At 35.7% G+C, this 22899-nt stretch overlaps 1 protein-coding gene across 1 annotated transcript in view; it reads left to right on the top strand.

Annotated features, from left to right (window-relative positions):
• ROCK2 (Rho associated coiled-coil containing protein kinase 2) overlaps positions 1-22899 on the top strand; it is a 134588-nt gene that overhangs the window by 48355 nt on the left and 63334 nt on the right. The window contains 2 exon segments of the mRNA XM_045979718.1: positions 7195-7276; positions 8340-8440. Coding sequence (XP_045835674.1) covers positions 7195-7276; positions 8340-8440 — 183 coding nt within the window.

Raw genomic sequence — 22899 nt, 5'->3', positions numbered from 1 at the left:
AAATGGCTCTGTCTAAAAGCATTTTTCCATTATCTACATTCCTTTTTCAGTTTGATTTTTATAAGATTAAATGAGAAAGTGACTTTCCTTGGCACAGATTAGGTGCTCAATATATGCTGATTTTCTGATGTGATTTATGGTTATATATTTTTGCCCACTGATTTTTCAGGAGACTTGGTACTTGGTTGTGCCTTCAGAAAAGTTCATTGTTTATATTTGATTAATAATTGACCAGAAAACTGAGGATAGTATGTCTCTCTCTATAATGATATGATACTGAAATATTTCCAGCCATTGCTTTTTTGTGGGATATAAAAGAAAAGATTTAAATGTCTGTAGTTTTAAAAAATACTAATAGGAACTATAGTGACATAACAAAATCTACTAAGAGGCAAGAGTAGTTTTGTGTTTGAAATTCCTTTATTCCATCTCATTCATCTGGTAGTTCAGTTGTCTACTTCTTATCTATAATTGCTGAGGTGGTTTTAAGAGTTATAAGAATATGTATAAGAAACATTTTTTTTTCACCTGGAAGATGTGATTTAGAGTATAACGTTTTATGATTCCACGTTACCCCTCCTGTCCCAGCACTTCAAACACAAATAAGAATTTGAAAGTGGAGGATAATTTGCTATAATAGAAAGCCTTGATTGAAATTTTGCAAACTTGAGGACGAGTTTCTTACTCATTGTTATCTCATGGTGTAATCAGCACCCGAGTCAGGATGAGGGGGTTCTAGAGTATTGGGAAAGTTCATCAGCCCCGCACCCTTTATTGTGTTTTTCATGATGTTTCTACTACTTTTCTGTATAAAATTGTAAACAGAGTTTTAAGAAATCACATTTGCTTTTTAGTTACCTCATTTATATTTGAACATCATTAAGTAATAAGAAATGGGATATATTAAATATGTTTGTGTTGGGAACTTTAATTACAGTTTTGTTCTCAAAGGAGCTCAGTATCCTTCATATGGCCAATTTAGTTAAATGTGATAGTAGAGGGGCGCCTGGGTGGCTCAGTGGGTTAAAGCCTCTGCCTTCGGCTCAGGTCATGATCCCAGAGTCCTGGGATCGAGCCCCGCATTGGGCTCTCTGCTCTGCAGGGAGCCTGCTTCTTCCTCTCTCTCTGCCTGCCTCTCTGCCTACTTGTGATCTCTGTCTGTCAAATAAATAAATAAAATCTTTAAAAAAATGTGATAGTAGACACAAAAATGTAAAATAATTAGCAATAGATTTAGCAAGAAATATAAATAGTATATATATAAATAACACTTTCCTGGAGGAAATAGAAAATTTAAATTGATGGAGAGGCCTACCTTGCTTCCTGGATGGGAAGTCAGTTCTTGCCAAATTAATCTGTTAATCCCTATAAAAATCCCAATTCAAGTTTTGGGTAGAAGCAACATGTATTTGAATTCCAGAGAGCTTTCAGGGAGAATAAGACCATATGATTTGTAGGAGGCAGAGAACAGTAAAAAGTTTTGGAATTTAAAATAGGATATGTTTTCGGTAGAGATATGGAGAGCTATAGATAATAAGTTTTCTGAAGTCTGAATTTATTAAAGTGTGTTCTGTAGTACCTTATATCTTGAACATTTAGATTTTACTTTGAGTTACAAAATGTACTACAGAAAACATTAGAATTTAGGGGAAGAAAAAATAACCGTGTAACTCCATCTTGGTACCACATTCTTTATATTCACTTTGCTGTATTTCCATTCAAAATTTTTGTATATGCATAGTCCCATAAGTAGAATTATCATACATTCAATTTTATATTTTGTGCTTTTTTAAAACATTAATATTTAAAAAAAAATTCGTCTGTCAAGAGAGAGAAAGAGAGAGAACGTGCACAGGCAGGGGGCACAGAAGGCAGAGGGAGAAGCAGGATCCCCGCTGAGCAAGGAGCCCAATGTGGGTCCCAGGACACCGGGATCATGACCTGAGCCAAAGGCAGACACTTAACCAGTTGAGCCACCCAGGTGTCCCTTTACATTAATATTTTGTATTACTTTTTATATAGTCTTTATAGCCATCATTTTTAATGATTGCCTAGTGTAGCTGTAACAAACCTTAGTAGAATTGTAGTTTTCTTTTCCAGATTTTTAGGTTGCTTTGAATTTCTCGCTATTAGAAATAATATTGTTCTTTTTTTTTTTTTTTAAGATTTTATTTATTTACTTGACAGAGAGAGATCACAAGCAGACAGAGAGGCAGGCAGAGAGAGAGAGGGAAGCAGGCTCGCCGCCGAACAGAGAGCCCGATGCGGGACTCGATCCCAGGACCCTGAGATCATGACCTGAGCCGAAGGCAGCGGCTTAACCCACTGAGCCACCCAGGCGCCCCTAGAAATAATATTGTTCTTAACACTTACGTGTTGTAGGTAATCTTTCCCAGATTTTAATCAGCTGAAATAAAATTTCAAGCTGTATAAAGTTGAAATAGGATTGAAAACTACTTGGGAATAAAAAGAATTTGTTAAATTGATTACCATATGTGTGCATTCATAACAAAAAATAGGTGCAGTGACTAGTACTTTTCAGACTTAACCCTTGTTTCATTTGGCTTCATAAACAATACTTGGCTGGTTGTCAGACTAGCCCTGTGATTTAGATATTGTCTTATACAGATGTTGAAAATGAACCTTCAAGAACTAAGAGAGTTATGGCATTAAGTTAGTAATGGAACTGCTTTTGGTTCCACCTCTTAGAATCAAAGATGTGCTGATGGGGGGTGCGCCTGCGTGGCTCAGGTGGTTAAGCATACTGCCTTCAGCTCAGGTCATGATCCCGCAGTTCCCAGGATCAAGTCCGGTATCCTAGCTCCGCGGAGAGTCTGCTTCTCCCTCTGACCTTCTCCCCTCTCATGCTCTCTCTTACTTGCTCTTTCTCTCAAATAAATAAATAAAATCTTTTTTAAAAATGTGCTGATAGGTTTAGATGTTAGAGTCAAATATAAAACACTTTTAAGTCTGCATCTTTTGAAGTATGTCATCCCTAAATGCAAAGTATGTATTTATGTGGTATTGAAAATAGTGGAAATAATAATAACAACTAACCTTCATTGAGTGATTGCTCGATCGTATGAATAGGGTCTGTTTGGAGATGAAACTGAAATTTTAACTTGCCAACTTGTGGAAATGATCTTCTGTATTTAGGTTCTTGGTGGGTGGAAATCATAAAGGTAAACTTCTAGTTATGAGATGAAAGAGATGATTCTGTTAATTACCCAAACAACTGGCCGGAAACAGGTTTGGAGGACTGTTCTTTTTCTCTGACTGTAAATGTTACCAAGTTGTTTTACCTTTTAGTAAACAAAGTACTAGTTAACAAAACTTTATGTTTTTCTTTCAAAATTTGAAGAATGCTGGAATAGCTCTACTGTTAGAGTGGCTTGTCTCTCTTCCTCTCTGTCTAGACATAAATCCAGAAAGATATAATAAATGTTGCTTTGTGTTGTTGGCCACTATCATCTCCAACATCCCTCTTTACTGTTATTACTATTGGTAGTAGTATTGATATTTTCTTTGTGTAATTGTTACCTTGAATGAGCAGGAGTTTTCTGGGGATGAGGGAAGGAGAGTCCCAAAGTCTATATTTGATACTTAATTTTATGAGTTACAGATATGCAAAATATTTTTTAAGTCTGGTTTGTTTACAGTCAGTATTAGAATAGCAACTCTGATTTTTATCTGCTAGTAGTTTTTCAGCTGAATCCCAGTATTAAGTAGGAGTAGGATTCAGCCAGATGACATAATAACTATTCTGATAATTTTATAATGGGGAGGTAAGTTACTGATTATCTCTTTTATTCTACAGGGAGCAGTAAAATACCATATATGCCTTGAGGAAGAGAACCTTGTTTTTAAAAGAAAAGATAACAATTATTGATTTATAAACCAAAATATAGTTATAAAATTTGATGTTAATTTTATTCATGTGTTTCTGAACAATAAACTACATATTATGAATAGTACTTTGATTCATATCTTCCCATTGACTTAATATTTTTAGCAGGAAAAATTTAGAACCTAGGTAAAATACTAAAAATACTAATAATTACTTGAAGCAGCATTAAACCCAGTCCCAACCCTGCTATTTTCTAACTGCAACTCTGAGAAATTAAGTTCTCCAAGCTTAATTTCTTCAGTTAAAAAAATGATGTTAATAACACCTACTGCTACAGTCAATATGACAAATTCAGTGAATTACATGAGGTGATATTATAGAAGGTGTTTGACACAGTGTCTGTTATGCCGGCTGTCTGTGTTATTATCAACATAGATATACCAACTCTCACCGTTGGTACTGTTATTAACTCTACACTTAATTTTTTTACTAATTCTTTTTTTAAAAACTTTAATCAAATCAATTATGGGATTCTTTGCACATTCTTTTAAAATTAAACTATGTTGTAGTTCGTAAGTGTCTCATAGAGATTTCAGTCTTTTAGCACCAGGACTGGGGCCAGGCTGAGGCCTGTGAGGCACTTGCCATAGGCACAAAACTTAAGGGGGTGCCAAAACCCCACCATAATCAAGATAAACAATATTTTATCACAATACTTAGTAAATGCAGAAAACCATGATGAACAAAATGTAAAAATCAAAATGTTAAATAAAGATAGGAACTGGAAGAATGCTGTGCTAAGAGCTCTTTCTTTACCTGGTTTCCAAGATAACACAGTCTTGATTTTTTTTCTTTCTTTACTGATTCCTTCCCTTCTGTAACCACTAGTCTGCTCTCTGTATCTGCAAGTTTGGTTTTGTTCTATTTTGTTCATTTGTTCATTTTTTTTAAAGATTCCATATGTAAGTGGAATCATAGGGTATTTGTCTTTGACCATCTAACTTATTTCACTTAGTATAATATCCTCAAAGTCCATCCATGTCATTGCAAATGGCAAAATTTCATTCATTTTTATGGCTGAGTAGTATTCTATTGTATATATACTATCTTTTTTATCCATACACCTATTGGTGGCCACTTGTTGTTTCTGGATCTTGTCTGTTGCAGATAATGGTGCAGTTAGCTTAGGGTGCACGTATCTTTTCAGATAGGTATTTTCATATTCTTCACATCAATACCCAGAAGTGGAATATCTGTTTCACATTGTAGTTATATTCTTAATTTTTTGAGGAATCTCCATATTGTTTTCCATTGTGGCTCTGACAATTTACAATCCCATCAGCAGTGTGAGAGGGTTCCTTTTTCACCACATCCTCTCCGACATGTTATTTCTTGTCTTTGATAATAGCTATTCTAATAGGTATTAGATGATGTCTCATTATGGTATGATTTGCATTTCCCTAATTATTAGTGCTGTTCGTCTTTTCATGTACCTGTTGGCCATCTGTATGTCTTCTTTGGAGAAATGTTTCTTCAGATCCTCTACCCACTTTTTAAATTAAGTTTTTGGGTTTTTTTGTTGTTGAGTTGTATGATTTCTTTAATTATTTTAGGATAATAACCCCTTATTAGATATGTAGTTGGCTGACCTTCTCCCATTCAGTAGGTTTTCTTTGCTGTGTAGAAGCTTTTTGGTTTGCTTTAGTCCCATTTGTTTATTTTTGTTTTTCATTCCTTGCCTATGGAGTTAGATACACAAAGATGTTACTAAGACCTGTGTTAAGAAACTTATTACCACCTGTGTTTTCTTCTAGGAATTTTATGTTTTTCAGGTCTTACATTCAAGTCTTTAATCCATTTTGAGGTAATTTTTGTGTATGGTGTAGGATAGTGGTCTAGTTTCATTACTTTGCATGTAGCTACTCTGTTTTCCCAACACCAGCTTGTTGAAGAGACTGTCCTTTCTCCATTATAGGTTCTTCCTCCTTTGTCAGAGATTAAGTATCCATATATGTGTTACTTTATTTCTGGGCTTTCAGTCTGTTCGGTTGCTCTGTGTGTCTGTTTTTGTACCAATACCATACTGTTTTGATTACTATAGCTTTGTAGTATACTTTGTAGTATACTTTGAAATCTGGGTGCATGATGTCTCCAGCTTTGTTCTTCTTTCTCAAGATTGCTTTGCCTCTTTGGTACCTTTTGTGGTTCCATACAAATTTTACAGTTATTTGTTATAGTTTTCTGAAATATGCCATTGGAATTTTGATAGGTATTGCTTTGAATCTGCAGATTGGTTGGCTGGTATGAACATTTTAACAATGTTAACTCTTTTAATCCTTAAGTAGAGAAAATCTTTCCATTTATTTGTTTCTTCAGTTTCTTTCATGACTGTCTTAGAGTTTCCAGTGTGCGGGTCTTTCATCTTGGTTAAATTTATTCCTAGGCAGTTTTTTTTTTTTTTTTTTTTTTTTGTGCATTGTAAATGGGATTATTTTCTTTAGTCTGTATTCATTAAAGTCAGAAGCTTGGTGAAATTTTCCTGGACATTTGAAGTGAGAGAGGAAGACACCTGTCTAGCAAAAATAATAGAGGATACATATTTTCTTTTTAAGATTTTATATTTAAGTAATCTTTACACCCTATGTGGGGCTCAAACCCATAACCCTGAGATCGAGAGACATATATTCTACCAACTGAGCCATCCAGGCACCCCAGGGGATGCATATTTTAAAATGACATTTTTCTAGGGGCACGTGGGTAACTCAGTCTTTGGTTAAGCATTCTTGTCTTCTGATTTTGGCTCAGGTCATGATCTTAGGTTGTGAAATTGAGCTTGGCCTCTGACTCCGTGCTGGGTGTGAAGCCTGCTTAAGATTCTCTGTCCCTGGGGCTCCTGGGTGGCTCAGTGGGTTAAGCCTCTGCCTTCGGCTCCGGTCGTGATCTCAGGGTCCTGGGATCGAGCCCCGCATTGGGCTCTCTGCTCGGCAGGGAGCCTGCTTCCCCCCCTCTCTCTGCCTGCCTTTTTGCCTATTAAAAAAAAAAAAAAAAAAGATTCTCTGTCTCTCTTCTTTTGCCCCTCCCCACCTCTCCAAATAAATAAATAAAGACCTACATACATAAATGACATTTTTCTATTGGCTAAAAGAACAAAGGAAAACATGATAGGATCATTCATAATATTTTCTAGCAGAAGTTAGCAAACAGGTTAGGGCTGTTAGATACAGAGCCACTGGGCAATTTCATAGCAAAATGGATAGCAAGAATAGCTTATAACAAAATTTTAAGATTTCTGAATATTTGGAAATTATAACAACTTTCTTTTTCCTTTTCTATTTTCTGTTAAACAGGATGGCTTAAATTCCTTGGTCCTTGATTTGGATTTTCCTGCCTTGAGGAAAAACAAGAATATAGATAATTTTTTAAATAGATGTGAGTAAACTTTATATTTGATCCTATCACTATACTTTTGATGAGATTTATATTACAGTTTATACATTGTTAACCTTAAATATTTTTTAGTTTGCTATTTGGTTTTGTTTAAATTATGAGGATTTTTTTATTTTCAAAGCAAAACTGCAGAACTAGTTGCAGTTTGTAAAGTAGGTAAAGTTCAAGATTTTTATTAAAATTTTAATTAAATTTTATTAAATTTATTTTATTAATTAAAATTTTTATTTTAATTATTAAGACTAATGATTTCAGGATAGGTTATTTATGGCAGTTCAAAGAGCACTTTTAAATTAATATTAACAATATTAAGACTTAGGTTTACATTACCCAGGAGACTTAATGAGCTTTATGTTTGTATAAATGTAGACATTTCAGTCTAGCTAAAGAAAGATAATGTGATAACAATTATTGTTGTATATGCAGTAACTTAGTATTTGCCAGTATTGGTGTTGCAGTGAAGGTGTAAATGAAGTTGAATTCTAAGGATAGATTCTCAAAAATAATTCAGTATGTAGTAAGCAACACAGTGAGCTTTTTAAGTTGGAATTGTCAGAGACTGGGCTGTTTTCATAATTAAACAATCTTGACTAGTTACCGTATCTATCATACGTGATTACTACCTTTCAGAGAAGTAGAAAAATAACTGAAGTTTAATACTCAGATCAGTAGTAATCTTAGTAATCTTATTACTAAGATTGCAAGTAATGTCATAGCAGCTCTCTGCCATGATTCACAGTGCGCTCTAGGACTGTGTGGGTCATCACTGTTTAGCTGTCATCTTGTCAAGCAACAGAGTCAGAAATGAAATAGGTTCACTGCTGTTTTTTGGAGGTTAGTAATGTTTGTTTTATGTGTGTTAATAAACTGTAGAGTTTTGGTTCTTTGATATAAAGTTAGTATGTATCTTAATTTTAAAATAGTAACCTTCAAAAACTGACAGATTTAGCTAAAAACTAAATGCAGTTTCTTGAACTAAAAATCTGCTCACAAATACAGTAACTATTTAAAAGTATTGCTTATAAGTATGATCTTTTAATTACAGATGAGAAAATTGTGAAGAAAATCAGAGGGCTACAGATGAAGGCAGAAGACTATGATGTTGTGAAAGTTATTGGAAGGGGAGCTTTTGGTGAAGTGCAGCTGGTAAGAGTGTGTTGTTCTGTTCTGTTCTTTTATTTTTAAAGCGGGGTTTTGTGCGGTATCAGTAGCCCCTGAGTAGATCTTATTTTTATGCCCAGCCATGCCAGAATTACTTTTGTGAGCTCAGTCAAGTTATCCCATCTCAGAGAAGCTGAGTGTCTTCATCTATAAAAGGAGGCACTGGTAAACAGTAAACACCGGGTCTCTTCCAGCTCTGAAACCCTGACATTTAGAATATACTAGGCCAGCTTGATTTCACACATTACCTACTAGCAGCTAATATTCCACAAGAACTGTTTGTGGAAAATAAACTGTTTGTTTAATTAACTGAGATTTATTTAGATATATTAGAAACCCAACGAAGACTTTTTTTTAAAAGATTTTATTTATTTATTTGACAGAGAGAGAGTGACAATGAGAGAGGGGACACAAGCAGGGGGAATGGGAGTGGGAGAGGGAGAAGCAGTCTCCCCGCAGAGCAGGGAGCCCATGCAGCGCTTGATCCCAGGACTTTAATCTGAGTCAAAGGCAGACACTTAATGACTGAGCCACCCAACAAGGTGCCCCCATCAAAGGCATTTTAATATGAAATTTATGTTTGCAGGCAAAAGTGGTACCAACTGGAAATATTATGTTTGTAATCAATATTGCACTTACATATTAATTAGGAACTGTAATAATATTCCCGTTTTCATCACTTGAGTATGAAACTCCGCTTTTTTATGCTTACAAATTATTGTCTTTGGTCAAATTATGGGGTCAGATTCTGTTTTTCACTCCAGCAGTGTTCTACTCTTTTCGATGGAGCTTGAGAAAAGGACTGCTCACTGTGTGTCAGCCCGGCTTCTCTGGGAACAAGTCATGACAGACTAACTTATCTTTGTTATCTCTTTCATTTCTTCTTTCTTTAATAGGTTTATTGAACTTGTAGATCAGGGTAGTGTAATAGGTGTGATATACATCTGTTAGATATTTGAAAAAGTCTGTTAGGGGCGTCTGGGTGGCTCAGTGGGTTAAAGCCTCTGCCTTTGGGTTATTAGGTCATGATCCCAGGGTCCTGGGATCGAGCCCCGCATCAGGCTCTCTGCTCAGCAGGGAGCCTGGTTTCCTGCCTCTCTGCCTACTTGTGATCTCTGTCTGTCAAATAAATAAACAAAATCTTAAAAAAAAAAAAAAAAAGAAAAAGTCTGATATACTTAAGAGGATAGGGAGAAATGTCAATGAATAAGGATATGAGTAGGCAGCTTTATAACTAACAGCTGTATTCTAAGGAGGCTGAGGAAGGCCTAAGTGGTGCCTTGGACAGAGATCCCCAGGGATCTCTTTGTTCTCTCTTCTTCTCTTCAGGATTTTATTAATGAGGCATTTATTGTATGGAGGCAATGGTGGCATGTTGAGTAATTTTACTAATGAGTTAAAACTGAAGTATGAGAAGGCTTTCAGATGAGAAGCCAAAATCCGGAAATAATTAGTTGGGAAGGTCGTTGGCCAAAATTTAACCAGAATAAAAACCTGTACTTAGATGTGAAGAACTCAAGGAATAGATTCCTTAACAGTAATTCTGAATTAAAGAACAATTTTCCTTGAATGTAAACCAAGCAAAAGTCATTGGTGATGTGGCTGCCCAAAATACTAAAGAAAGTTTGGATTGTTTTGATACAGGTTTTTTTCTATTTTGAGATGATTGGGCCATACTGCATCATTTATTCATTCTAGATGCTCTGTTATCCTGTTTTAAAGGGCACATGGATAGAGAGTACTCAAGGGATGAAATGCTCAGGGACTTGCAACAATGCCACTTGAGGTGCGGTGGAGGGAATTGAGAAGTTAACATGGAGATTTGAGGAGTGGGCTGCCTTTGAAAGTAATGCGGTTTTTGTTTGTTTTGTTTTTAGTCAGTGAAAGTGGTGAAGCTTTGTCTGTTAGAATTCCCATGGGGCAAAGGTCAGAGATTAGATTTTGAGTTATATGAAGTCTTGTAAGATAGGGAAAATATAAAGTAATTGAATCCTACTTCTGCCCTGGTCTAACTCAAAGAGTTAGACAAGTTTCTCAATCTCCCTGAGTTCCAAAATATAGAATACAGATGATAATACCCATGTAATGGGGTTCTTGTAGGGGATTAAGTGAATTAAAAAATAAATAAGCCTAGTTATAGTGTTCCCTAAGTGTTCACCACTGTTACTGTAGCCTGTTTGATACAAAGATTCATACTACAAGTATGTAGAGTAAATACATTGTTTCTTCATACTGAGGATTCAGTGTAGATAAAGAGGAAAGACTAGAATTTGGAGTTCTGTTTTTGGAAGGAAATATGATAGATCCTGACTTGTCATGTTTTTATGGCAATGTAGTCAGTTGCTCTGTTTTAGGTGAATTTGATCATTCAACTTCAGTACATTCAAGAAAGGGAAAGAAAAGGCTTCTGTTTTTGTTAATTTTCCACTCCGAATTTTATTTTGTCCACAAAACATGCAGAAGCAAAGTCACATGTTTTTAAAAATGAAAAATATTTTAACATTGCTTTAGTCTGATGACCTGACTCAAGAACTTGGAGCATGTGTGTTTTGGCTTTACCTCTTGGTTCTGTTGGTGGGGATTTTTTTTTTTTAAGGGAATAAAACATTGTATATATATTTTTTAATTAAAAAAAATTTATTGACATATAAGGTATTATTTTCCGCAGGGGTACAAGTCTGTGTACCCCTTGGGTACAAGTCTGTGTACCCCTTACACAGACTTACACATTTCATAGCACTCTTGGTGGGGACTTTTTAAAAGAAGGATGAGATTAAAAAGGAAAAGTCCGGAGTTCTTCCATAATCTTTTAAAGTCGCTTTGTCTGTTGTAGATAAATTAGTCTGACAGATCTGTAGGCAGTGTTCCACATTTGGTATGTCTTTATGATTGTGGTTTTCTAGTCATCTGAAGAAAGTTCTACAATAGTAGGTGCAGATTTCTTTCCTTGTGAAGTACTTTTTTGGTCAAGTTAAAAATACATTACCACAGAGGGCCCACCAGTCAGTTTCTTTTTTCTTTTTTTTCTTTAAAGATTGTATTTATTTGACCGAGAGAGACAGAGAGTTAACACAAGCAGGGAGAGCGGGAGAGAGAGAAGCAGGCTTCCTGCTGAGCAGGGAAAATGATACAGGGCTCAGTCCCAGGACCCTGGGATTATGACCTGAGCCAAAGGCAGACGCTTAACAACTGAACCACCCAGGTGCCCTCACCAGTCAGTTTCTAAAAGAAAATTCTTGTTGTGAAAGTAACTTTGGTATGTCACAGCAGTTATACCACAGTGTTTAAGAGCTAGTCAGACTACCTGCAGTAGGATTCTAACTCTCTGACGAGCAGTCAGTGCAGACAAGTTACTTAATCACTGGGTGCCTCAGTTTCTTATCTGTTAAATGAAGATAACAATAACAATTATACCCCCTAGAGTTACTGGGAGAATTAAATGTAATTAAATCTGGGACAGTTCTTGGAATACAGTGAGTGCTTAGTAAATGTTACCAGTTCATTTTCACACATAAAATGGTTCATTTAGGGGCACCTGGGTGGCTTAGTGTGTTAAAGCCTCTGCTTTCGGCTCAGGTCATGATCCCAGGGTCCTGGGATCGAGCCCCGCATGGGGCTCTCTGCTCGGCTGGGAGCCTGCTTCCCACTCTGCCTGCCTCTCTGTCTACTTGTAATCTCTGTCTGTCAAATAAATAAATAAAATCTTTAAAAAAATGGTTCATTTATCCATCCATCAATGAATATTTAATTAGGATCTGTTACATTTCAGGGGCTGTGCTAGCCTCTTAAAGATGCAATAGCATACCTTCGATTTTTCTGCAAGTGGCAGTTTTTTGGAGGAGTTTACTTTAAACAAGTAAAGTATTTTTCAAATTATGATAAATACTGTGAAGGAAAGGATCTGGATGCTGTGAGAGAAAAATGGAGGGTTGTGCTTAATTCAGGTGTGGGTGTTAGGAAAGCCTCATTATACGAAAGTGACATTGGAGTTACCATGTATAGGAGGAGTTAGTCACGTGATAAAGAGGGAGCAGGCAGGAGTCAGAAAACAGAATAAATAGCATGTGAAAATGTCATAAGTTAGGAAAGTGCCAAGTCGTTAAATTTATTTGGGTGTAGATTTCCTCACCTGAAAAAGGCATTTTCTTACAGATTGAAAAGTTATATAATTCAAGGAGGGCAAAATTGTTTGGCTTATTATCCATTTTTCCTATCTACAGAGGTGATATACATTTATGTTTTTTTTTTTTTTTTTTTTCATGAAAAGTCTGTGACATGGATGATTTTATCTGATAATCACTTTTGTTTTTGGATTCTACTTTTTGGATTATTTATCGCATCTCATTTTTATGGAAAATAATACTATTCAGTATAGTATATTGGTTAAGAGCAGTACTTTGGAAGAATAGTCAAAGTCAAGTACTTCTGTTTCCATTCTACTGTATATAGGTTTCTTGTCATCAAAACTTTAATTTCCTTATCTTGGAGTAGCATTAATACTAGAATTTAAGATTTTTTGTGAGGATTAAATTAGACTATGCTTGTGTGGTACTTACTGGGATCTGGCACATTATAGATATTAAGTAAATATTATCTGTTGTCACTCTTGTCAGTTTCTGTGCATTTTTTAATTTAAATGTTTTAATTTTAAATAAATAATCATAAGTCTTGCTCTGACTTTTATATATATTTATATGTGTTGGTTTGCTAGAGCCACCATAACAAAATAGCACCAGCTGTGGCTTAACCAACAGAAATTTATTTAGTTCTGGGGCTACAGTTTCAACATCAAGGTGTTGGCAGATTTCGTTTCTCCCGAGGCCTCTCTCCTTGGCCTGTGGACGGCCACCTTCTGTTGTGTCCTGATGCGGTCTTTCCTCTGTGCTCGTATGTGCCTGGTGTGTCACTCTGTGTGTCCTAATTGCCTGTTCTTAGAAGCACACCAGTCACCTAATAGCCTCATGTTAACTTAATCACCCCTTTGATGTCCCTGTCTCCAAATAAAGTCACAGTCTGTGGTACTGGAGGTTAGGGTTTTAAAATGTAACGGGGGCTGGGGGTAGTGTGTGGCATGGAGCAAGCACATAGTCATCCCCTAATAGTGTGTATGTATGTTGGGATGAACTTTTCAGTGAGATTACTTTTTTGAACAGATGCATGCATACTCTGTTTATTGTTTATGTTTGTTTATTCACTTACCTTGCACATAATCTTTTCTTTGAAAAACAAAGTTACAAAATCTAGCCTTGCAAAGGTCTTTTTAAGGTAGATATTTAGTCTTGATCTCTATTAATAGAATATACATTGTTCTTCAATATTCCTTTGGTTAATTGATTAGCAAATGTTTGTTGAATGTCTGGTACCATTATAAGCATTGACAGTGTATTGTATAGGTAAACTGCTCAGACAAGGTACCCGCATTCACGGAGCTTTTATTTTGAGCTGCCCGCTATTAAAGTTTCAAAAAGAAATTGTGAGTTAGGTTCTAAAAATAGAGTTCTAAGTTACTTATCTAAAACGTAGTGCAGAATGTGTTAGAAATTGCCTAATTATGATTCTTAGTCTGGGGGAGATGTATAAAAAAAAGATTTCGTGGTTAATAGTGGAAATATTTTTAGCATTTTTGTTTTTGAAGTTGTATCTTCTTATTTTGGAGTTTGGGGACCTTATCTTTAGTCGTTTTTGTGATGTTGCCTACTCTTTTTTCTTAAGAAGAGCGTTCATTAGGGGCCCCTCAGTGGCTCAGTTAGGTGTCTGACTCTTACTCTTAGCTCAGGTCTTGTCAGGGTCATGAGTTCAAGCCCTAGGTTGGGCTTCATGTTGGGTGTGGAACCTACCTTAAAAAAAAAAAAAAAAAAAAAAAAGAAAGGAAGGAAAGAAAAGAAAAGAAAGAAAAAAGTGCTCGTTACATTTCCTGGTGATTGTTTTATGTAAAACTAAATAAATTAATATATGAATGCATTCTCACTCTTAGAGGTCTAAGTTGCTTAGAATTGGGTAGAATAAAGTGTGGAAATCTCCTTTTCTCATGTCTTTATTTCATTGTCAAGCATAAAGGTAACTAGCCTTTTGGTATCCTTTTAGTACTTTGATAATTGGAAACATTTGGGAACTGTTAACAAAACTAAGGCCAAATTAGTTTAAGTGGGCATTTATATTTTATTGGAATTATTTTCTTTCTAGGAGTTTCAAAAATTGCATCAATGCCGATTATTCTCCCTTAAAAATAAAAATTATTTTATTTCTACAACAGATATGTTCATAGTAGAATAAGAAACTAAGCCATCATTATACTTTTTAAAATCCCTGGTTGTCCCACTACTTTTATTACTTTGATGTATAGTTTTCTGACTTCTAAAGGTGTGTGTAACGTATGAGTGTCTTCTGTGTATTAAGGGATCTTACTATATAGTGGTTTTGTAATTTGTGGGTTTTTTATGTAACATTAAGTAATAACACACACTTTAGAGCGGTTACAGTAGTGTAGGCAGTCTTCTAAGCAACTTCTATGTAGTAACCAGTCTTCACAGCACTCCTTTAGATAGACGTTGTTATTGTCATGCCCATTTGACAAATGGGGAAGTTCGGATAGGTAGGATGAACAACCTGCCAAAGTTCACATAACTACCAAGTGGTTGAACCGAGACTTGAATCCACATAGAGGACTCCATAGTCAATTTTCTTTGTTGTATGGTCATAATCATTTTTCTGTGCCAGTGAATACAGACTTTGTGTGTCACCTTCCTGTCTTCCTGAGGTTTCATTCTCCTACTCGGCCTCTTAGTAGTATTCGGTTCTTCTTCTTTTCTTGAAACACCACTCTTTCCTATGTTTCTGGTTCTTCTTTCTTAGTTTCCTTAGTGGTTCATTCTCCATCTGACTTTTACTAAATATCATAGTTCCAAAGGCTAGGCTCTTGTTTCTTTGATCTGCATTCTCTCCTAAGGCACACTCTACTATCCCTGTGACTTTAAATATAATCTACATGATTAGAGCTACAAGGCTCAGATTCATAGTTGCTGCTCAGAATTTTCTAGTTTGCTCTCTAAACTTATATCCATGATGGCTTATTTGACATCTCCATTAAGATGTGTCACGTCTAAAATATGTGAAATTAGAATGTTTGATTCCTTCTCTAACTTACCCACAAATTTGTAACACATCTTAATAAATAAATGGCTCCACTATCACCCCGGTTGCTCATGCCAAAAAATTAGAAGTCATTGATTTTTCTTTTATATATTTCTTAAATTTAATTTTTCAGTAAGTCCTGCTCATAACAGTTCTCTAGTCTGTTTTTTTGGTGTTCACTGTCACCACTGTCATCCACGATACCTTTTCTTCCCAGTCAGGTGTTGAGCATCTCCTTTGTATTTTACTTTGTTTTCCACTTCTGCAACAAGGTTTACCATTGGACTGTTGATTTTGGATTGGTAGGTGCTGATGGAGAAACTATCAAAACCATGCTTGTTTAATCTGTAATTCATGCCATTTAGGCTCAGGTGGACCCACATTTATTGTTTCACTGACTGTTTTCCCCATACTTCATATTCTTGTATTTTCATGGCTCCCTTAACTACTAAATGAAGCACGAAGTCTTCATCCTGGCCTTCTAAGCCACCCCCCTCCCCTTTTAAAGATATTATTTATTTATTTGACAGACAGAGATCACAAGTAGGCAGAGAGAGAGGAAGGGAAGCAGGCTCCCTGCCAAGCAGAGAAGCTGATGTGGGGCTCAATTCCAGGACACTGGGATCATGACCTCAGCCAAAGGCTGAGGCTTTAACCCACTGAGCCACCCAGGCACCCCTGGGCCCTTTTTAAAGATGTCACCAATTTTATCTTTTATGCTATTCATTCTGGGCAGGCTACTTATTTCAGAGCATGCTCTCTGTTTTCTTGTCCGTTTCTTCAGTCATGTTTTACTTTCTTTCTCTCTTTTCATTTTTTTTTATTCTTTTTTTTAACCCACTGAGCCACCCAGGCGCCCATTTATTTTTATCCTTTTTTAAAAAATTTCTTTTCAGTGTGCCAGAATTCATTGTTCTCTCTGTTCATTTTAAAAGAAAACTTTTTTGGGACAGCTGGGTGGCTCAGTGGGTTAAGCCGCTGCCTTCGGCTCAGGTCATGATCCCAGGATCCTGGAATCGAGTCCTGCATGGCCTCCTTGCTCGGCAGGGAGCCTGCTTCTCTCTCCACCTCTGCCTGCCTCTCTGCCTGCCTGTGTGCTCTCTCTCTCTCTCCTTCTCTCTGACAAATAAATAAATAAAATATTTTTTTATAAAAAATAAATAAATAAAAAGAAAACTTTTTTCCTTTTACTCTCCTTCGTACCCGTTATCTGAGTGTGATCTTTCCTCTGCATGTTTTAATTTAATAATTTTATGTAATTTACCATATTATGCCTTGTACTGTAGTTTATATGTATATTTCTTTGAATCCTTTTATATTGTAAATTTTTTGAGAGTAGGAGCCCTGTCTTTACAAAGCTTTTGGCATTCCCATCAGGGGTTGGTAGCTGCTTATCTGAAAATAGTTGGCCGCATCTGAGGAGATTATCTTCAGCTAAGTGAGAAGTTTAGGAGGAGTATCTGTAGAGCTGCAAGGAGAGAGGGAGAGCCCTCACTCTAGTGATTTGTAGTTCCAACTGAAGACATTGGTAAATGATGTAAGTGTGTGGTCAGATCAGATCCGTGATTGGATTTTTCTTGTCTTTTTATATCTTGTACAACACAGAACCTGAAACAGAAACTTTACTTTCAAGTGAATTGATTGTGATTCCTTGTGATCCCTGGGCTCAGATGCTTTCTGAGATCCCGTATGCTGAAGAGATACAGGCTTTGTAACAGGACTTGAGGCAGATGTGAGATAAAGAGCTCCTTCCCCCCCCACTTGCTTTTAATGTAATTCGTTTAAATTAAGCTTTTAAAGTAGAGTCAACCAGAAGGAAAGAGTATAGGGGAAATGATTTTCTAACACTTGTCATGTCAACTCAAATTTTTAATTCCTTTTTTGGAGTAAAACAGACTCTTCACTGGTTACAAAGTTATTTCTGAATTGCAAGAATTATCTCCTTCCCTCCATGCTTTTGTAATTCCTGTATTCCCTCATTCAGTCTTGGCTGCCACAACCAGACATTTTTAGTGAAAACCTTAGCAGCACACACTAACTGCTTTAGTCTGTCAAACGGGATCTTACAAAAAATAACCTATTGTAATTTTTGAAATTAAAAGCCAATTTTGAAAATCTCAAATAAGACATTTTTGTTAGAATAATTTTTGAAAGTTTTTTGTCCACAAATGTTCTATGAAATCTAGGTCTATTTTAGGATTTTCCAAGCAAGTCTGATCTCTGACTACATTAGGGTTGTTTCACCTATTTAAAAAAGTTTTTTTTAAGAAATACATATTTGCTATAGAAAATACAAATAAGCAAATGTAAGGACAGAGAAATCACCCAGAATTCTGTCATTTGAGATAAAACCACTCTTAGCTCTTTGACCCTTTTTTTGTGTTTTATATATATGGGGGGAGGGAATATCATTTAGAGAATAGGAGCAACTTTTTTTTGTCTGTCACATACTCAGCCTAGTGACATAGGGGTAACACATAAAGGTTCATTATAGAATGAATTAAGTTCTATTTGTCTATGGTGGTGTTAGCTAACACTTTCATTGAGTACATTCTGTGTGCTAAGTATTTATATTCATAGTCTCATTTTATCCTTGCAACAGTTCTGTGAGATTCTTACATAGATGAGGCCCTGAAACTTAGAAGGGTTAAGTAAGTTGGCCCCATAGTTCATAAATAGGATATTTGCAAAGGTTTGTTGACATCTAAATCCGCGCTTTTAAGCAGTACTCTGTACAGTGTAGTAATGAATAGCTCCTGTATCTGACTGTTTATCCATCCATATTGAATAGAGGAGGAGGAACAAAGGAAGTGTACAGAGATGCTGAGGGAGATTATAATAGAATCATTCAGAAAGAGACATCCTCAGAAGGAAGATCAATGGAAACCAGCTTTTCTAAAGTCACAGCGCTTTATTGTAGTACTTTGTAATACTCGTGCTAATGAATTCTAAAAGTATGAGGTAGGTGCTCGGCATGAATACAACTATTGCCTCTTAATGTTTGTTCTGTAGATCAGGTCAAAGACTACAAGCTGGTGGTTCCTGACTCTTGTGTTACAAACCAGTTAAGTGTCCTATCCCAATAGTTTACATGAAATTTGGGCCTCATTTAGAGCAGAGCATCTAGGCAAATAGTCTTTATTTATTAAAAATTTTATTCCCTCATATAGACATAGCTATAATTTTGTTGAATTGGATATTCAGCATTTTGCCAATCACAAGGCAGCCCCACAAATGAAAATTTATACTCTGCCTAAAGGAGCTTATGAAGCAGACATATATAGATGAATAATTATAATATTAGATTGTTGTAAGTGCTGTAGAAGCACAGAGAGAGAGTAATGTTGCATAAAGTATCAGCAGAAGTGAACAAGCATGTTTCTCATGTTCAAAGATTTATGCTATGCTGTATGACTTTTTGTGTATTTGAATGGTCTTTTTGTTCTAGGTTTGTTTTTATTTTAGTTAATTCAGATATAAAAGATTAAAAATAGGGGTGCCTGGGTAGCTCAGTTGATTAAGCATCTGACTTTTGATTTCGGCTCAGGGTCATAAGTTCAAGGCCCATGGCAGGCTCTGCGCTGGGGGTGGAGCCTGCTTTTAGATTTTCTCTCTCCCTCTCTCCTCCTCCAGTCATGCTCTCTCTCTCTCTCAAAAAAAAAAAAAAATTAAGTATTTTACTATTTTCGATATATCAGCTGACAAACATCTTTTAGTTTGTGTTCATAGTTGTGCTTTACAGAATTTTTAGAACTTGCCATGATACAAATCAAGGATAAATAATACTACAGTGTAAAGTAATTGACTGTCTCTTAGTGTTTTTTTTTTCTTTTTTCTTTTTCTCTTAGTGTTTTATGGATTGCTTTTCTGATGAAAGTAGGAAACATTCAAAATCTGATTTGTTCTTAGAATAAATGAAGATTTGAAGAGTGGCAAAAATACAGAAGTAGTACCTTAGCAACCTCTTTCTAATAATATTTTAAACATTTTTTTAAATAACATTTAACAGCTAGAATGAGCATTTGTTTTGAGCTAATTTGCTAATTTGATACAAATCAATTAAAAATCTAGTCTATCTGTTGTGGGAGGGATTTCTTGTTTCTGATGAGGATCCTTTAACCTCCTGATCCCCTGCCCACCATCCATGTTTTCATATTGCTTTCACATGTGTTTATTTTCATGTTCTATAATGTCTATAAATAAAAGGAATTGTTATTCCAGCTTAATAATTTAATTTAAAAGATAGATATAATCTGTGACCCTCATCATAACTTTGACCCTTTGCACATAGAATTTTTTTTTTTTTTGTAAAATTAAGGCATATCAAAATACTTGATGTTTTGAATGTAAAATATCTTAAAATGAGAAGTTATGTAACTTACCAATATATTAACATTTGTAATTGTGACTTGATTAGGCAGTTTTTCTTCAGGGCTATATTTTTTTTATATCCATAGTGATATTTTGATTACTTGTTATATCAAACACTGAGAGGGGATGTTAGAATTTCCAACTAAAATTATGGATTTGTCTTTCTATTTTTAGTTCTGTCATTTTTTGTTTCATGAACAAAAGCTCATTTATTAGATGCGTACATATTTAGGATTTTGAATTATACTCCTTTTATCTGAATTTAACCCCCTTTTTCTTTGCTTTGAAGTTTTCTTTATCTGTTACTAATATTGCTCTGTCAGTTTTTTTATCCTTGCTGTTTGTGTGGTACATCTTTTTCTGTCCTTTTATTTTCAATCTATTTGGTCTTAATATTTAAAATATATGAGATTAGGTTTTGCTTTTTTAATCAATTCTGATCATTTCTGTCTATGAGTTGGAGTGTTTAGTCTATTATATTTAGTCTATTTATATATAGTATTTTTATACTGTTTAGTTGCTTTTCAAGCCTTGGAGTCTCTCCTCCATTTTCATTTTTTTGTTTTTCTCCTTATTCTTTAGATTGGTTTGTCTTCAGGTTCATAGATTTCTCTTCTGTCTCCATTCTTTATTAAGCCCTTCTAATGAATTTTTCATTTTTGTTGTTTTTCAGTTAAAGAAATTCTGGTTTCTTTTTTACAGTTTGTATTTCTCTGTTGATATTTTCTTCTATTCACTCATTGTGACTACTTTTTCCTTTTTTTTTTTAACTTATTTTCCTTCAATTGTTCGAACATATTTGTAAGAGATATTTAAAGTATTTGTTAGCTAAGTTCAGTGTTTTGGGGGTTTTCTATTGACTCCTTTTTTCTTGATGGTTCACACTTTCCTTTTGTGCCTGTTAAGTAATTTTTACTTTTATTTACTCATTTTTTAAATGTCTATTTTTTTTCAGCATTTATTTATTTGACAGAGAGAGCACAAGCAGGGGCAGTAGCAGGGGGAGAGGGAGGAAGCAGGTTCCCCGCCAAGCAGGGAGCCCAGTGTGACGCTCGATCCCAGGACTCTAGGATCATGACCTGAGCCCAAGGCAGACACTTAACCAACTGAGGCACCCACGTGGCCCAATAAGTAATTTTTAAAATATATACTGGTCCTTAGAGATACAGGATAGAGATTTTTTGTTAGTTTGTTACTTTTTGTTGATGTGTTGATTTTCATTCTAATAATCTGTCCAATTACCTGATGATCACCCTTAACTTGTGCACACTGAATTTTATACTTTGTGTGAAAAGACCAAGTTGTTTCCCAAGTCCTTTTAACTGGTAGGACTGAACCTCCAAACTCTGCTACCCTTTTGATCTTTTAGGGATTGGCAATACTAGGCGTTGTTAGGTAGTGCTAGAGTACCTCTTGCTTTAGCACATGGTTCTTTCTCCTAAGCTGTCTCACCTGAATGCCCAGGAAATAGCAAGGTTTCCCCATTCTTGTTTGGCTGGAAATTGATTGTTCTTCTAATGTTATTTAACCTCCAGTGTCTCTGTTTTGTTATCAACCCCTGTTCCCTGATAAACTTTGGGTACTTCTCTTTGGATAGTCCAGCCCTTGGCAAAGGACTCACATGGTACTTTTAGAGACCTTTTGCATCGCTCCTTATATTCCTATTTCCTGCCCAGCATAGTCCAGCGGCCTCATTTGTGTTGAACACTGATCTCTGCCTTCTCAGTTCAGTAGGACCACTATACTTAGCTTATATGATCCACTTGTGTGCTGGTTCGGATATTGCCTTCAAGCAGAGTGTCTGGGCAATTATGGGGGTTGACTTGGTGAGTTTTTCTCCTCTCAGGGATTATAGTTTTGTGCTGCCTGATTTACAAAGCCTGAAAACTGTTGCTTCATATGTTTTGCCATTTTGATTGTACTTTACAGTGTGAAGGCTAGATGGTATCAGTTACTGTATCATAGCCAAAGATGCATGATTTGGAGTATATATCTTTATTGTTTCAAGCTAGACCTTTTTCTCTCTTTCTGAGTGATTTGTTCAAGTCCATTCAAATAAAATTCTTACCTAAGATTTGTTAGGAAGAAAAATCTCTCTATTAAAAAGGTAAAACAGGGGCGCCTGGGTGGCTCAGTGGGTTAAAGCCTCTGCCTTCAGCTCGGGTCATGATCCCAGGGTCCTGGCATCCAGCCCCACATCGGGCTCTCTGCTCAGCAGGGAGCCTGCTTCCTCCTCTCTCTCTCTCTCTCTCTCTCTCTCTCTGCCTACTTGCGATCTCTCTCTGTCAAATAAATAAATAAGATTTAAAAAGGTACAGCATTGTATGATTTTTCTAAAATTTGGTAGCATTTTATATAGTTTCTGATCTGTAAAATATGATGGTTCTTACGTATCTTCTCTGGGAAGGACATGTGCTTTCCTTTGGGTTATCTTATTTTCATCAATATAAGTACTGATTCTAAATGTGGGCAATACTTGATGAGAGATAACTAGAAATTTACTGTTGTATTTTTCTTAAAACTGCAAGTTAATAGCTTGGCCAGTGATCAAATATTAATTTGATATTAATTCATTCATCAAATATTTAGTATCTGTTTTAATTGCCAGTGCTGGCATTGTATTTGACACAGGCTATAATGGAGAATAAAATAGGCATGGGTATCCCTAACTTTGTTGAACTTACATTCTAATGGGGAAGATAGACACATACAAAGAAACAACATAAAAAAAATCACAAGTTATGGTATCTACTAGGAACAAAATACATGGAGTTCTGAGGTGGAGAACAATGAGTTCCTTACTCCTTTGAGAAGTTTATATTTCAGCTGAATGAAGGAGCTCGTCTCTGGGGAGGAGGTGACGTCAGAGACTATGGCGGCTTTTCTGTTACCTTCCTAGTACCTGTAAAGATCTTGAGGAAAGGTTTATTAGAAGAACTAAA

The sequence above is a fragment of the Meles meles genome, chromosome 15 (assembly GCF_922984935.1).
Source record: "Meles meles chromosome 15, mMelMel3.1 paternal haplotype, whole genome shotgun sequence".
In the NCBI taxonomy this organism is placed as follows: Eukaryota; Metazoa; Chordata; class Mammalia; order Carnivora; family Mustelidae; genus Meles; species Meles meles.
The sequence above is the reverse complement of the archived record's forward strand: the minus strand, read 5'-3'. Positions and strand labels throughout refer to the sequence as shown.